The sequence below is a fragment of the Rhineura floridana genome, chromosome 1 (assembly GCF_030035675.1).
Source record: "Rhineura floridana isolate rRhiFlo1 chromosome 1, rRhiFlo1.hap2, whole genome shotgun sequence".
In the NCBI taxonomy this organism is placed as follows: domain Eukaryota; kingdom Metazoa; phylum Chordata; class Lepidosauria; order Squamata; family Rhineuridae; genus Rhineura; species Rhineura floridana.
The window spans coordinates 121,887,490-121,904,687 of NC_084480.1; the positions used below are offsets into that span (position 1 = coordinate 121,887,490).

The 17,198-nt window shown below is 40.2% G+C and overlaps 1 protein-coding gene across 1 annotated transcript in view; it reads left to right on the forward strand.

Moving 5' to 3' along the window:
* Nucleotides 1-13,973, forward strand: part of MTAP (methylthioadenosine phosphorylase) — a 42,505-nt gene extending 28,532 nt beyond the window's left edge. Inside the window, exons 5-8 of the mRNA XM_061630902.1 lie at nucleotides 796-898; nucleotides 6,260-6,499; nucleotides 9,978-10,100; nucleotides 12,493-13,973. Of these exons, the coding sequence (XP_061486886.1) occupies nucleotides 796-898; nucleotides 6,260-6,499; nucleotides 9,978-10,100; nucleotides 12,493-12,531 (505 nt within the window). The 3' untranslated portion in view covers nucleotides 12,532-13,973. The remainder of the gene's footprint in view (nucleotides 1-795; nucleotides 899-6,259; nucleotides 6,500-9,977; nucleotides 10,101-12,492) is intronic.
* The last annotated feature ends 3,225 nt before the right edge of the window (nucleotides 13,974-17,198 follow it).

Below are 17,198 nucleotides of genomic sequence, written 5' to 3' on the forward strand. Positions count from 1 at the left end.
CAAGGCTTTCAGATATGTTTAAAAAAAGAAAACACCTTGGAACAGGCACAGAAAATCCCCACAGTCCCATAATATCTGTGGAGCTGAATGACAGATTTTTTTTCCCACCGGGGGGGGGGGGGAATAGAATGGAGTGTCTGGAATAGGATCTCTCACACATACTGTCTCAGTATGGAAGTTGTTAAGAACATAAGAAGAGCCTTCTGGATCAGGCCAGTGGCCTATCTAGTCCAGCATCCTGTTCTCACAGTGGCCAACCAGATCCCCATGGACTTAAACTCCCATCATCCCTACCCAGTGTGGCCGCTGGTCAGGAATGATGGGAAGTGTAGCCCTTCATCCTTGCGAAATATTCTAAAAGCAAGGTCATTCTCCATGTGGTGAGCCTTATATACCTAAAGTGGAACCATCCACACAGAAGAGGGAGGTATTGGTGGGCTTACAAAACAGTCAGGGGAAAAAAACCTTAAAATGGGAGTGGAAATCCATACTGCACCATTTTGATTCAAGTCACAGTAGTTCTTCATTCCAAAGGTTGACATCTATAGATGGCCATGGCAAGTATTTTATTTTGTTCTGGTGAGTTTCTTCCCTTTCTCTTGTACTTCAGGAGACACGAATCATTTATCCCTTGACTTGTTGTGACAGCTTGCAAACCCTGATGCTATCTATAGTGATCTTTGTTGACTTGCAATATGGAAAAGACATGAGAGGGCAGCATTGCTACTACAAATATTTTCTTTTTTGCCAATCCCTAGGTTGCTATTTCTAACCAGTTACCATTTTTCTTTGCAGGACAACCAAAAGGCACCTCACCTTTTATGATGGGAACTGTTCTGGCCTTCCAGGAGTGTGCCACATTCCCATGGCAGAACCTTTCTGTGCCAAAACTAGAGAAGTTAGTGGATCTTGCCTTATTAAATCCAGTGTTTATGGCCAGAGTCCAAACAGTCTCTGCTTGAGTAGAAGGTACTTAATGTATGCACAGGATAGGATGAAGGAGAAAAGTGTTGGCAATTTTTCTTCCCAGCTTTACCTCCTCATGTTGAACTTTTTTATTTAAGAACATTTATGTACTGCTTGATTGTAGAAAACCTCTAAACAGTTGACAGTGTTGTTATGTAGGGTCTCCTGTTCTTTAGGACTGGCTTTTTGGGAAGTATGTGAGGCTTTGGTGGGAAGTGCATTTGTGCAATATTGTGCACTATCCTTTGAATGCTAGCCAGTTTAAATAAGTCAATTGTTCACAAGTTGAAGTAGGCCTTTAGGAGGAGACATGGACAGCTCTTGCCAAAGGATGAGGGATGACCACCTCCTGTCTCTCACACGTTTCCTATCTGCAATTTGATGGATGCTAGAGAAAGTCTTGAGCCACTTCCTTGTCCTTTTTGCACATTCCTTTTACTGTTGTATGTTGTTATAAATTGCATTTATGCCCTGTAAGTTTGCCCTGTAAGTTGCTTCACTTTATAAAAGTTAGAGCAGTAAAGAGTGAAACACTGTTATGCCACGCCACAGATTCTCTGCATATTGATATGCGATTCACAGTTGTCAAGTCAAAGGGGTAACATGTAGGGAGCACTTCACAACAAACAACATAATGAAAGATGCAAATGTGTCATTTCACTTTGGAAATATAAGGACAAAGTTGCATTTACACAAGATGCTGGTATCCCACCTCTGGACATGAGCCAATTGCAGCTCCTTGTTGCATGCTCTTTTTAAGGACTGTTTTTAAGGATTGTTTAAGGACAATAACTATATTTCTAGCATTACATATTGACTGCAGAAAACTAACGTTCACTTTAGTCCTATTTGTAAAGATTGAAGTAAGCAGGTCATGGAACTCGTAATAGTACTTTGTTGTTGTTGTTATGTGCCTTCAAGTCGATTACGACTTATGGCAACCCTATGAATCATCGACCTCCAATAGCATCTGTCATGAACCACCCTGCTCAGATCTTGTAAGTTCAGGTCTGTGGCTTCCTTTATGGAATCAATCCATCTCTTGTTTGGCCTTCCTCTTTTTCTACTCCCTGCTGTTTTTCCCAGCATTATTGTCTTTTCTAGTGAACCACGTCTTCTCATGATGTGTCCAAAGTATGATAACCTCAGTTTCATCATTTTAGCTTCTAGTTACAGTTCTGGTTTAATTTGTTCTAAAGGTAAAGGTGTCCCTGCACTTATAGTGCGAGTCGTTTCCGACTCTTAGGGTGGCGTCTTGCGACGTTTACTAGGCAGACCATATATATGGGATGGGATTGCCAGTTCCTTCCCCGGCCTTTCTTTACCCCCCAGCATATGCCGGGTACTCATTTTACCAACTACGGATGAATGGAAGGCTGAGTGGACCTCGACCCCTTTTACAGGAGATTCGACTTCCTCCTACCATTGGAATCGAACTCCGGCCGTGAGCAGAGCTTCAGCTGCGTTACTGCCGCTTACCACTCTGCGCCACGGAGGGTCATTAATTTGTTCTAACACCCAATTATTTGTCTTTTTCGCACAAAGCTCTCCTCCAGCACCACATTTCAAATGAATTGATTTTTCTCTTACCCGCCTTTCTCACAGTCCAACTTTCACATCCATACATAGAGATTGGGAATACCATGGTCTGAATGATCCTGACTTCGGTGTTCAGTGATACATCTTTGCATTTGAGGACCTTTTCTAGTTCTCTCACAGCTGCCCTCCCCAGTTCTAGCCTCCTTCTGATTTCTTGACTATTGTCTCCATTTTGGTTAATGATTATGCCGAGGTAATCCTTGACAAGTTCAATGTCCTCATTGTCAACTGTAAAGTTACATAATTCTTCTGTTATTACTTTAGTCTTTTTGACGTTCAGCTGTAGTCCTGCTTTTGTGCTTTCCTCTTTAACTTTCATCAACATTTGTTTCAAATCATTACTGGTTTCTGCTAGTAGTATGGTATTGTCTGCATATCTTAAATTATTGATGTTTCTCCCTCCAATTTTCACACCTCCATCTTGGTCCAATCCCACTTTTCCTTATGATATGTTCCGCATACAGATTAAACAAATAGGATGATAAAATACAACCCTGTCTCACAACCTTTCCGATGGGGAACCAATCGGTTTCTCCATATTCTGTCCTTACAGTAGCCTCTTGTCCAGAGTATAGGTTGCGCATCAGGACAATCAGATGTTGTGGCACCCCCATTTCTTTTAAAGCATTCCATAGTTTTTCATGATCTACACAGTCAAAGGCTTTGCTGTAATCTATAAAGCACAGGGTGATTTTCTTCTGAAATCCCTTGGTCCGTTCTATTATCCAATGTACGTTTGTAATATGATCTCTGGTGCCTCTTCCCTTTCTAAATCCAGCTTGGATGTCTGGCATTTCTCACTCCATATACGGTAAGAGCCTTTGTTGTAGAATCTTGAGCATTACTTTACTTGCATGGGATATTAAGGCAATAGTTCGGTAATTACTGCATTCTCTGGGATCCCCTTTCTTTGGAAGTGGGATATATATTGAACGCTTCCAGTCTGCGGGCCATTGTCTAGCTTTCCATATTTTCTGACAAATTTTTGTCAAAATTTGGACAGATTCAGTCTCAGTAGCTTGTAGCAACTCTATTGGTATGCCGTCTATTCCTGGTGATTTGTTTCTTCCCAGAATTTTAAGAGCAGCTTTCACCTCACATTCTAAAATTTCTGGTTCTTCATCATATGGTTCCTCCGTGAATGAATGTGTCATCCTTGCATTTCTTTTATAGAGTTCTTCAGTGTACTGCTTCCATCTTCCTTTTATTTCATCTCGGTCAGTCAGTGTGTTCCCCTGTTGATTATTCAACATCCCTACTCTTGGTTTAAATTTCCCTTTCATTTCTCTAATCTTTTGGAATAGGGCTCTTGTTCTTCCCTTTTTGTTGTCCTATTTCTATACAATAACTATTGTAATAGTTCTCTTTGTCCCTACGTACTAGTCGTTGTGTAGTTGCATTTAGGGTTCTGACTGTGTTTCTATCTCCTTTTGCTTCTCTCTTTAACCATTATAAGAGTTTCTTCAGTCCTCCATTGAGGTCTTTCTCTCTTTTTAACAAGAGGTATTTTCTTTTTGCATTCTTCCCTGATAATGTCCCTAACTTCAGTCCATAGTTCTTCTGGTTCTCTGCCAGCTAAGTTTAAAGCCTCAAACCTGTTCCTTATTTGATCTTTATATTCTTCTGGGATGTTAATTAAATTGTATTTTGGCATTATGAGTGCTTTGTTCTTCTTCTTTAGCTTTACTCTGATTTTCGATACGATCAGTTCATGATCTGTACCACAGTCTGCTCCTGGTCTTGTTTTTGCAGAAAGTATGGAACTTCTCCATCTTCTGTTTCCAGTTATACTAGTTTATATATTAATTTATTTTTAGCGTCATAAGTTTTTTTTAAAAAAATTGCACAGTAGGGTCCCACTTTTCGGCATTCGGCTAATATGGCGGCTCCAGCGGAGCAACAAGCTGCAGCACAGGGAGCTCCAGCTGATCACGTGCTACAGCTGATGAGCTCAGTTGCAAGGTGCATACATTCAAAGGTGACAATACCACCCATGTTTTATCTGACAACAACTCAATTTTAAATTATTGTCATTACTATTACAGTAGTGCGCAAGATCCCTGCGCTACAGCTGATAGCTGTCAGCTGGAGCGCTGTGGCTGGGATACAGTAGGGGCTCACTTTCCAGTGGTTTTCGCTTTTCGGCGGGGGCCTGGAACATAACCTGCCGTATCAGTGGGGCCCTACAGTATGCAGTTTGGGATTGTGCTTTGGTATTCAGAAAATGCCATAAATATGACATACACCATTTACGTGCCATCATTGCTCTCAATCTTCCAGTACAAATGTTAAGATTCAAGTTATTTGAATCTTTTAAAAAGTCCTTCAGTACAGTCAGCAAAGAACATTGTTTTGGATCCTAAGATTTACACCAACCTAAGGTGTATCTAACATAATTTTTTTTAAAAAAAAATCATACTTAAAGGCGATGGTTTTAAAATAATGGAGGATTGTCTTTAGGGGTGTCAAGAAAAGATGCTTTTAGGCCCATCTTTTAAAATGGCCCTTGTATGGATTCAGGGTATTTTCTCAGACTCTGTAGCCTGGCTGAATAAACATCTTGGCTGGGATATGCAGAGCCAAGCTCTAATTGTAGAGAGTTAAGGCCACCTATGAGTCCTTAGTGCTCAAGGTCATTTTTGACTGTTTAATTGGCAACAGCCTGGCAGCTAGTGAGAAAGTCCCACCTGCTCATTTTAGCAAATTCATGATGAGTCTGCAAAGTTTTGTCAAGTCTAGCTCTTGATTGAGTGATTTCACTGGTGAGGCCGCCTTTATAGTATATTAAGTTACCTTTATGATCTTTTTCCTTGGTCCTACTTCGCTCCCTGTGGATCCAGGTTGTGCTGGACAGCTGTCCATCGGAGGCCTGGTTGAGTCTTGCACCTTTCTTGCTGTGAATCACAACTGGAAGCTGGCAACTGTCTGTGCAGGGTCAATCTAATAAGAGATTAGGCAGATAGTTTTCTTATTTTCTACTGGGATATCTTTCCTAGAAAATATCTGTGAATTGACTTTTGGTTCTGTATCATTTTTGTTGTTAAACTATCTTCTATTAATATACCAATTTGGGGTGTGTTTGTTTGCTTCTCAGCTCTCTGGAGCAAAATCCAGTGCTTGCCTTTTGGCCATTTTGCTACTAAAATGTTTAGCTTATTAGCTAAACATGACTTCCATACAGGGAGTGTGACCTTTTGGCTCTTGTTTGGTTACACCTTGAGGATATCCAGTGTTAAGACCTTCTTTTCTCCATGACCTGGGCTGAGGACATAAAAGGAGTGGTGGCAGATACTGTTGTGCAGGGTTTTTTTCTGGTAAGTTGGCAACTTCACCTGCATTGTGGGACAGGTGGGTGAAATAGGTAGAGTTCCTGGGTTTTGGGAGTTGACCTATGCCCCCAGTCCTTGACATGGAGAATCTATGAAGTGGTGAATAATGTAAATAGTGTACTATCTATTTTTAAAAGGCTTTTCCACCTCTGTTTTTCATGTTGATTGTTTTCAATCTGTGCTTCTTATGTGTGTGTTGATCACTGTTACCTATCCCTTTGTTCCAGTCCAAAAAGGAGATGTATACATTAGTGGCACTCTACCCATATGGGGAGTGTGGCATTTGTTCATGTATAGATTGGGCCTAAACAGCTTCCTGATTTGATTAATATCCATGTTGTTTCTGATGTCTGTGGTGTGTTCAGGTTCTTATGGATGTTGCAAAGAAGCTTGGGATCAAGTGCCATTCAAAGGGGACAATGATCACAATTGAAGGACCACGTTTCAGTTCTCGAGCAGAAAGCCTAATGTTTCGCAGCTGGGGAGGTGATGTTATCAATATGACTACAGTCCCTGAAGTGGTTCTTGCAAAGGAATCTGGAATCTGCTATGCAAGTATTGCTATGGCAACTGACTATGACTGTTGGAAAGAACATGAAGAAACTGTGAGTAAAAGCTCGTATTTTCTTTGGGGTTCGTTGGTGTTTTAGGCTGTGTTTAGCCACAGTACATACATATGCATAATTCTCGAGAGAGTTTACAGTTCTTTGTAAGAGAAATAGCCACATTCAAGACACACCAAGAGATGTGCTAATGAGTGGTGCAGCTTGAAGAATTCCGTTCTACGTACTGTAATAGTAAACTCATTCTCAGAGTGTGAATTCTTATGTAGCCAAAGTGGCACCATCCACACATGAGGGAGTTCTCACCAGGCTTGTGGGGATACCTTTGCAGAAGTATAAAAAATCTGCAGGACACCCCCCCCAAACACTGACTGATGACTGAGCATGCTCAGTGTCCTCTGTGTGTGTGTGCATGTGGCGGTGGTGGGGAGGAATGAAATGGAGTATCCTCAAAGACAGCATGGCTGAAACCCTGAACAGGAGCACTCCACACTGCTACGTTTTGTTGCAGGTCTTGCTTGTCTAAACCAAATGGGGAGGTCAAATTGCCACAAAACAGAGGGCTGTAGAAGCCTCTGTTACTGACACACTTAAAACAATAGACGTTACACTAGCATATTGAATGAGATATACCAGAAATTCCCTAATTCAAATCTTGTCTTTGCCATTAACTCAGTAGTGCCTGTTAGGCAAGCTCCTGTGTCTCATTGTCAGCCTCACACCTGCAATATGGGTATGATAATAATACCAACCTATCTTACAAGGTTGATGGAAAAATTACCGTGGGGATCCTAATGCACTGTATAAACAGTTGTCCTCCTACTAAGAACCACCAGGAAAATCTGTAGTTAAAGAAGCTAGAATGTAAATCACGCCACTGGAGAAAAGCTTGATGATTAATCCCATAAAGCTAAGCAGAGCAGATTTGAAAGTCCAGGGTCCAAATATAGAAATGTATCCACGGGTGTAGCTTGTGCAGATGACTTGGAGAAGATCCTAGAAATGTAAAAATAAACCATTGTTATATGTCACAGGAACCAATATTCATTATTCTGCGAGCAGCTATATAGTATTCATCTTTTGTCTGCTGTCGCTTAAAAATGGAAAAATTAATAAAAACCCTTCTAAAAGATAAATTCGTTATTCAGGTCACAAGAAATGACTATAACCTCTGATGACTAGTATGATATGCATGAAATGCATAAGACAGAAATGTGTAGTGCTTTTGTGAACTAACAAACCATTTTTAGCATCTTCTAAGGTTTGGCATCCAAAAAATAAACCCACTATCAATAATAGACTGTCTGCACAGAATACAGAACATTACTCCAGTAGTAAAATTAACAAAGTGTACAGATGTGAGAGGGAGACAAGTAGGTAATTCCTTTAGAATGTGAAGCTTATCTTTTATGTTTTGGTATGATAAAGTACAATGCAGAGTATAGGTACATATTTTTTGTAAGTAAAAAAAAAAAGCAAGGAAAGTGAAATAGAAATTGGAGTCTAGGATATAGGTAGAATTTTTCACCACATCTCTTAAGCCAAATCCCATTAAAGTAAAGATACATTTTCACACTACATTTAGAAATGTTATGCCAAACATTTCCGCCAGCCCTTTTCTATATTTGCTTGGTGGGGGTGGGGGAGTGAAGGCCCCCTCCAAAAAAAGCATCTGGAGTGAAAGAATTTTTCCTGAAATTATTGAGGGGCAGGGGCTGCTGCTTACCTTAACTTTATTAGGTGCCCAAGGGTTTTTTGCTTGTTTTCTCACACACCCATAAATCAACATGACTACACCCCATTTTCATATGGAGGAGTACTTTGGGAAAATGTGGGGGAGGATTTCAGCCCAGCACTGTCTGCAGTGACCTCATTCCAACTTGCATGTGTTTTAGCAAAACGTTAACAAGCCTTGCCCCCTCCTAAGCTCGCATGCTTCCCCCGCTTCTTCATCGCACTTTTGGTTAACTGTGGTTTGTGACATCATGCAAACTGGGCATGCTGGTTAACATAAAATGTTAATCAACTTTAGGAAACACAGTTTGAAGTTGTCATGCTTTAAACTAACAGGCAGTTTATCTGTCCAGATGACATGACAAACTGTTAAGAAACAAAACCTTCCTAACACATCTTTCTTTTCACATGTTAGGAGAAGGAGGGGGAGCCCAGGAGGAAGCTAGGTTTGTTCGTGACTCACTAAACCATGGTTTAGAGTGACATCTGAATACAATTGGTACCTGCAAATAATCCAGTTGGTGTGGTCTTCTTACCACATCTCCATGCATATTTAAGCTGTTGGACTGTGACAGTAATTAGTCAATTGCCAACATCCAGAGCATCAGTTTATCAGATTGAGGAGTGGGCCAAAGAGGAGGCATATAAGTAGCACACATATGTTGAAACGTTTTAAAGCTTTATTGAAATACCCAGTTAAAACACAGTTATAGGTACCCTTGTAAGTCACCCAGAAAGAAATAAAGAATAGTGCTAGAAGTCTAAATCCATAATACACATGTTAATGCGCACAGACACTCTCTCTCTGGACAACTGGTGTGTATTGTGTAAAGAAGAGATGGGGAGATGCAAGCACTCATCTGTCTCAAAGGTAGCTGTGGGATTTCTCCAACTTGCTTCTGGAATCGGGGTACTTTTATACACAAAAGTCGATCTGAAGTCTTTACTGGGCCCCTCTTTTCCGCCATTCAGGATATTATGGTTGGGTCATAAAAGTATCGATATCCCCTCCCTGTCTCCATTTTTGATAACAATCCAGCAATCAATAACAGCTGGTCTCTCCGTTATGTCAATTAACCAGGCACCAAGGCTCCTATTTATTATCAGTAGGTGCTATCAGTCTGAGACATTCAGCCCTTTCCACCATAACTCTTGGGGCCAAGACTTTTCACTATGTTATTGCAATAATTCCATCAGTGTCCGTCTTTTGGTGATGTGATATGGCCTTCATGTCCACTGTTTGTCACTTCTCCCAATCTCAGGTCTGATACCTAAAAAGAAAATATGTATTTCTCATGCATTAAGATAAGCAAGCTATAAAAACATCCTTTGACATATAAGATATAAGAGGATTCAATAGGGTCACTGTGATCTTGAAACTATGGCTATGTTATTTACATAGAAAATTGCCAAGGACTCCGTTACAAAGTATGAAACAAAGACCTTTGCTGTGCACACTACCATCTGCTTTTAACTTGAATGCATTGAATAAAAATAATATAAAATACAGGGGCTAGATAAAGCACTGGTAGGGAAGGCAGGACAAGGCCCAATGTAGCATGTGGGAAGGATAATACAGCTGAAAAGCCCAGTGGATATATGTGGAATTTTATCTCTGCTGACTGAAACTTGGAAGTAAACATCATTGGGTTCAGTGGAATTTACTCCCAGGTTAAGTGTGTGTAAAACTGCAACCTTCCTGTTAGTTTTGATTTTATAACAGGATTCCTTAGACTCTCATAATTCATGACAATAATCCATTAACTGAGGTTGTTTGTATTTTCAGGTTTCAGTGGATAAAGTGTTAAAGACATTGAAAGAAAATGCTAATAAAGCAACTAGCTTGCTGCTTACTACTATACCTCAGATCGGTTCCATGGATTGGGCAGAAACCCAGCAGAACCTGAAAGTAATATATTTTTAATCTTTTTAAATCTGTCTGTGTCTGAACTCTTTAAAATGCATTTTCATGGCCACTTAAAAGTGTGTGTGTAGAGAGAGAGATGTGTAAGAATACGCAAGATAAATAACGGGGGGAAACTAAAACAAGCAATGGAAAAACAGAATGTCGTGTTAAACTCAGTTTTTCATTTGCCAGACATTTTAACTGGTGCTACAGGCTCATGAATAGGCACCAGATTATAGACTGAGAAGGCATTGTGTGGAAGAGATGCTACCTCAGAAAAGGTCTGTAACTCTTACCTGTTGCTGTGGGTACCACTACAGAAGAGATAATCTGCAGAAGGACCTCATCAGGCGAGCATGGGAAGAGGCACAGGAGCAAGCGTTCTTGAAATATGCTTGTGACAAACTTTGCCCTGCTCAGGTTAAAACCTTAACAGTACCTTTTAAGTATCAAACCTTTGGTTCAATTTTTAAAGTAGCACCTTTGATTATCTCACAAAAATGCTGCTGCATTGAAGGGGGGGGCTTATCCTCCCCGTCAGTATCAGCACACAGAATATTTAGGGTTCAGGGAAGGGTCTTGGTCTTTTCATTTTAGTCAACGTAATTCTTAAGGAAATACAGTTCAGGATTACAAGAGAAAAATATGAGGTTAATCACACATAGAAATATCATCTAACAAGGCAATATAATCAAATCTATTGAAGTGCAGAGCTGAGGCAAGATACTTAATTACCTGAGTGCAAGTTTCGAGTCTTCCTAAGGAACAGACTGACATGTTATCTAAGAGGGAGCAAAATTTATACCCCATCTCTCTTTTGGAGAGGAAAAATGTATAGTGCATATCTAAGATTGATGATAGCTTCCCAGTTATGAGAGGGAGATATCTATTTCATATCAAAGCAAAGCTATCTAATTGACAGGATATCTATATACGTGAAAAGAGAGCAGTAATTCTATTATCAAGGTTACACATGCAGATGTTTTATTCTGAACATCTTTTACTTTTATATAAAGCCAATTGTTTGATGTGTATCTGAGTTTACCAAGAGTTGGCACTCAAGATCTGGATTTCTACTAAGCCACAGTGTTCCTTTTCTAGCTAGTTTTTAATTAACAATGGTCCTGAGTGGTGGTATAAAGATTCTTGGCGTACAATAGAGAGAAGCTTTGCAGCTTGGTTAAGTTAAGGAAGCTGGGAGATAGGAATGCACTGCTGGGCATCTCTTGTCGGGGTTGCTTGGTTACTTATCTGCTCTTGATGCAAAAGAGGAAGCTGAATAGAATTCAGCTGGGCAAAATTAGGTCCTATTAGGTCTGGGCCTATTCCATCTGTGAGACCCTGGTCCCAAGGCAGTTGGACTTTATAACAGAGGTGAGGAACCTGTGGCCCTCCATATGTTGTTGTACTCCAGCTCTTATCAGCCCAGCCAGCATGGCCAATGTTTAGGGATGATGGAAGTTGCTGTCTAGCAGCATCTGGAGGCCAGTTAGTTATGGCTGCTTGATAGGTTTTACACTTCTACCTTGAATTACTCTCAGAAACACATGTGAAGCCAACAAAACTATTTTAAAACTAGTGATGTGTGTTCCTCGTAAACTGCCCAATTGTGTGTGCCTGTGTCCTTTCTAGGTCACTTTATTTGTGATATCTTTGTATTTGCAGCATAGAATAGTATAAACCAAGCATCTCTTCATACAGAGAGAGAAAACATAAAATGGGTGTGTTTCTAAACATACATGTATGTTAGTTAACTGTGTGCAAAGCTAGAATTGCCCCATTTCTAGAAAATGCAGTTAAGACAGCGAGTTTACACAATATTAACTTCTTTGCTTTCCCTTAAGTGGGAAGGTATTCTCCAACTCCTAAGAAATAACTATTTGATAAGGAGAAAACATGTCTTACCTTCAATGGATCTCTTTCTTTCATTGCATTTATTATGGGTCATAGAATTATAGATGTAAAACAGCAGCACCGGTATGTAGAAAACAAAGCTGATGTCTCAAAACCCCAGGGGCTGAGAATTTTCTATTGACATGAATGTGGGATAAGGGCCTTAAAGATCTGTAGCACTTCAAACTTTTAAAAGTGGTAATAAATGCAATCTCCATTATTGGGACTGTGAATCCTAAAATTACCATTGTTTTTTAAAACCTTTTAAAGCAATATTTTGCTCCTTTACAATTCCAGTTAATTCATTTATTTTGTGTTGGAAGAAGGGGTAGAATTTAGGGAAAGTGAGCTATACATAATATATAACAAGTTTCTAAAGCATGTAAAAGCAGCATACAAATTTAGATGGTGATGATGTATCTTTGAACAATTAAAAGCCTTAAACTGTATTGAGAAGCAGTCCTTTATTTTCTGTGTCCTGATTTTGATTTTTCTGTTTCAGAATACTGTGCAGTTTTCAGTTATGCTACCAAAACATTAAAAGCATGGCAAGGCATTCTGAAGCTGGTCCAAGAAGATGGATCTTCTGAAAACATGACAATACTCAGATATAACGTAGTTAAAAACATGCAACATTTTCATTCTATCTGCTTATACAATTTTTGTTTGGGCACAAAATCTTGTAAAGGAGTGGAGCATGCCCACCAGGATGGGAATTAATAAGAAGAACTGACAGGCACTGAACAGGAATTTAATAGCAAATATTTAATCATGTTTATAAACATGGAGAGAATAAGATATCAAGGGCTACAATTCTGGCAAGTTACTGGCTTATCAGTTATCTTAAAGATGTCAAGGCAAAGTTTAGTTTATGTGCTCTCAACTACTCCAAATGGGGAAAAAGAACCTCAAAGTCAAAATGCAGAGTCCCGTAAATCAGTTACATTAGGATGTCTTCTGTCAGTGGCATTTTTTTAATATTTAGAATGCAAAGAAATGGCTTTTGAATAGAGTTGAATGGTGTTATATTTGGTAGTTTTTTATATTTTAATTTTTTTATATAAAACTATTTACCTTTTACAAAAGTGGTTGCCTTCTAGATGGGGATGCTTGAGTGGAATTTAAAGAACATCAATGGCACAGTCTTGCTTTTTCCCCACAAGTGCTGATATCATTGCATGGAGCAATTCCATTAGAAATTCTGGTATAGCCCACCAGCACTAGCAACATGCTGCATCTGCTCCCCATACATGCTACAAGGCCTAGGTGTGTTCACTTCAACAAGAAGTCCTTCCATGCCTTATAAGCAACATCTTCTGCCCATTTCAGGAACACATACAATACTCCAAGAAAAAGTAGCAGAGCTGTGTGCCTGGGCCCCAGATGGAAGGCTGTTCCTTGGTATTTCATTGTGAGGTGCCAGAGTGTTTCTCCTTGGAGTGCTTATGCCATGGCGAACAGTGGCAGTTAGCTACTAAGGATGGTGTTGTAGGAGAAGGCTTCTAATGGAACCAATTGGATTGCCATGTTAAAAATAATATTGCTCTATGCTAAGAGAATTCTGTACCCAACTATTTGATCCTCATTCTGTGTTCCTGTAATGTGAAACATCCATGATCAATTTCTCTGAAGAATGTTTTGGCTTTATTCTGATTCATTAGTATTGCATTGATGAATGTAAACAATATGCACAGTGGTATCCATGCAGTTTATTTCTATTCTGCATTGGTTTAATGCCCATACTTGCCCTTAAAAAAAGGATGTGCTGCTGCTTCTATCATAAAACCAAACATAATCTCCTATGTGTAAACAGAGAAACATTGGGATGTTAGGCAGATTCAAACTGTTTTAATGTTGTGCAGTGACAGATCAGATAAAATTAAGGAAGACTCCCCCACCCTTAGATAATGCAGGCAATGGTTGATTTCAGTTGATGGCAACATATATATTACTGAGACACAAAATAAAATATTAGCAGTACTACTTGGTGGTAAATCTTGTTTTTTGTTTGACCAAGCACAGTTCCTAGAGATAGATGTATTAAAAATCCAGTTTTTCTCACCATAATAAGGTCTGGGCCAGAGGTGGGAATCTTTTTCAGCCCAAGAATGCAAGGGCCACATTCCCTTGTGAGCAGTGTTCCAGGGGCACATACCAGTGGTGGGTGGGGCCATATGCCAAAGTGGGGAGGGCAATGGGTGTCCTTTTGTACAATAGGCTACATTCTAGCTATGCAAAAGTCAGACATTTCTATACACACTTTCCACCATCCAGGCAAGCAAGAGGCATTACCACAGTTCAACACATTCCAGCCAGGCAAAAGCACTGGGTTTGGGGAAGAGTCCTGAGGACCAAACAGAGAGGACTAGAAGGCCAAATTTGACCTCCAGCCCTGAGGTTTCCTGCCCCATCCTAGGCCCACTAAATACTCTTCAGTTTATACTTACGATTTTGTGTAGGTTTCTTAAAAATAAATACATAGCTCTTTAAAATGCTATTTGCAAATGTTAACAGAGATTTCTTTTGTAATTAAAGTTGAGGAGTCTGTCCCTAATTGCTCTTGTTATGGAAATATATATATGCGGAGATTCTCAGTGGTCTGAGCTGTGTGTGTGCCAGTATGTGTATTTACCTAAGTAGCAGGCTTTTACCCTGCATTTAGATCACTGAGACTTAAGACTTAGTAAAATAAGAAAAGCTACTTTATTTATAGAAATACATAGTAGATAGGAGAGGCATACCTAGTTCTAACTAACTTAGTTGGAGGTGCAATGCCCAGACTTTGGTATTGCCCTCATGGCTCAGGAGAAAGAGCAAAGACAAAAATGTCTCCTCTGACAGTTGAAGAAAAAAGATAAAGGAAGGAGGGGCAGATAAGCTTCCCTGAGCTTATCAGAAGGAAGTTAGGTAGAGAACAGCTCAGGGAAAGGTAGGTAAGCCTAGCCAGCTGGAGGACCCTAACTCGTATCTTCCTTCTGGAATACAAACAAAGGAACCCAAACGGGAGTTGCTCTTGCCCCCACCTCCAACAGCTGTAAGACAAAAAGCATACAATGATGCCTTGGAGAGCTGATGACCATTAAGGAAATGTGATTTTTCTATGTAGCTCTTTTTTTCATTGTAGTGGGGTTGTCACCTTCTCAATGTTGAACTCTTGTAAATGTAAGCAACATAATTTGGATGAGTGATGTAGAGCCTATATGCAGTTGGGGAGAGATGCCTGATCGATATGTTCAATATAATATCTGCATTCCCCACATTGTGTGAACTTAGATTTACATGTATTGAATTCTACATAAATGTTACATCAAACATTAAATGTCCACAAGGCTTGGCAATAGGACAGGTATGCACTGTGGTGGGGACTGCAGTGAGCACATATAGGTTTTATACACTTAAGAGAACAGCGCTATGATCCAGCTAAGATAGCTGCTGTTACACTAGAGCTTACACATTAGTGTAATTGTTTAGGGTATTTGGCTTTCAGAGGCAAAGTCAAAAGCACAATAATTGCCTCCTTTCTCTACTGCTATGCAGCAATACCAGTACCTTCCACAGAGACCCTAGTAACTATGTGCACTGATATCCATAATTTGTTATCTATGCACTGGCTAAGCAGTATATGGCAATGGCACTTTTTAGGTGTGGGGCACCTTTGGCCCTCCAGATGTTGTTGAACTACAATTCCTATCAGCCCCAGCAAGCAGGGCCAGTGACCAGGGATGATGGAAGTTGTAGTTCAGCAACAGCTGGAGGACCAAAGGTTCCCTACATCTGCTCTATGCCAATATCAATAAATCCATTCTACGCTGAATGCTACCAGGACAAGTCCTTGGCACCTGGGGATATGACAATTATCACCCTGATTTGGGTTTAAATCTTGTAACAACCCAAACACAGCCAGATGCAGAACAACCCTTTTACCTAGAGAGCCGATGACCACACACAGGACTCTTGTTCCAATCACAACAGGCAGCTTGTCCACATACATCACTGATGTCTGCATGTGGATTTCAGGACTCCTTTCTGTCAGGATCCCACCTCAGGCACCACCTGCTAGGATCCCGCCTGTGGTCACCGCCACCTCAGGGTCCTGCTCTCAAAACAGTTCTCTCACTGGCTCTAGCAAAGATCTCACAAGATCCCACTGCTAAGCAGCACCACCAGACACTCCCTGTAAACAATAATGCAGGTCTCCTCCTGGCTTATTGCTACTTTGCACTTACAGGTCTCAACCCCCCTGTATCTTTGTGCCTCTAAAAAGTTTACAGCCCTGGGTTGCTCTGGATACCTGATGTTACACTATCTCTTCACCGCTGCCACCATTGATACTGTTTCCCAACCTTGGTATATGCCAGGGGTGGCCAAACTTGCTTAACATAAGAGCCACATACGATAAACTTCAGATGTTTGAGAGCCGCAAGACATGAACAAATATTACACATTTTTATTGTTACATGCACATTTTGTTACAAAAAAATTATATAAATATTAAGAAATATATGTACATAATAATATTTATTCATGTATGTAGTTTTTAAACTGTTAATTTGTATTTTCTTCAGTTCAGGATATTTTATTTCTGGAACTTGCTTCCAGAACTCAATTGTAGACTGGGATTTTCACAGACACTTCTAAAAAAATTATATGTCCAAAAAGCCACACATTATATGTCAAAGAGCCACATGTGGCTTGTGAGCCGCGGTTTGGCCACCCCTGGTATATGCCCTGCTCACCCTTCTGGTCTGTGTAGACCCAGCCAAGGATCAGGCGTTTTGGTAAACCAAGAAATATTTATTTATATACACAGGGAATAACAAGATTACTTAAAGGTTTAGTCAACAAGCGTGTGGTTTCATAAGATGTGTTACTCTTTATGTTTCTTAGTCATCAATAACCTGCCTCACTACCTGCCTAATCCAATCCACCCTCCAACCAACAGAACCCCCTCTCCACTGTCATCCTCTCATTTATACCTTCAGGCACTCAAGTGCTCAGCCAATCATAATACAACACTCATCAACATTCCAACCCATGTACTCACCCCTCTCACTCAGTCTACTTACACATATACTCTAATAAACCTGCACTTACCATATTTACAGTATTATATATATACAGGGACATCACAGTGGACTCTTCAGCAATGGGCCCCCTTTCCCCAAGCCCACCCCTCAAGAAGAACTCAAATTCTGCTGTAGGACCCTG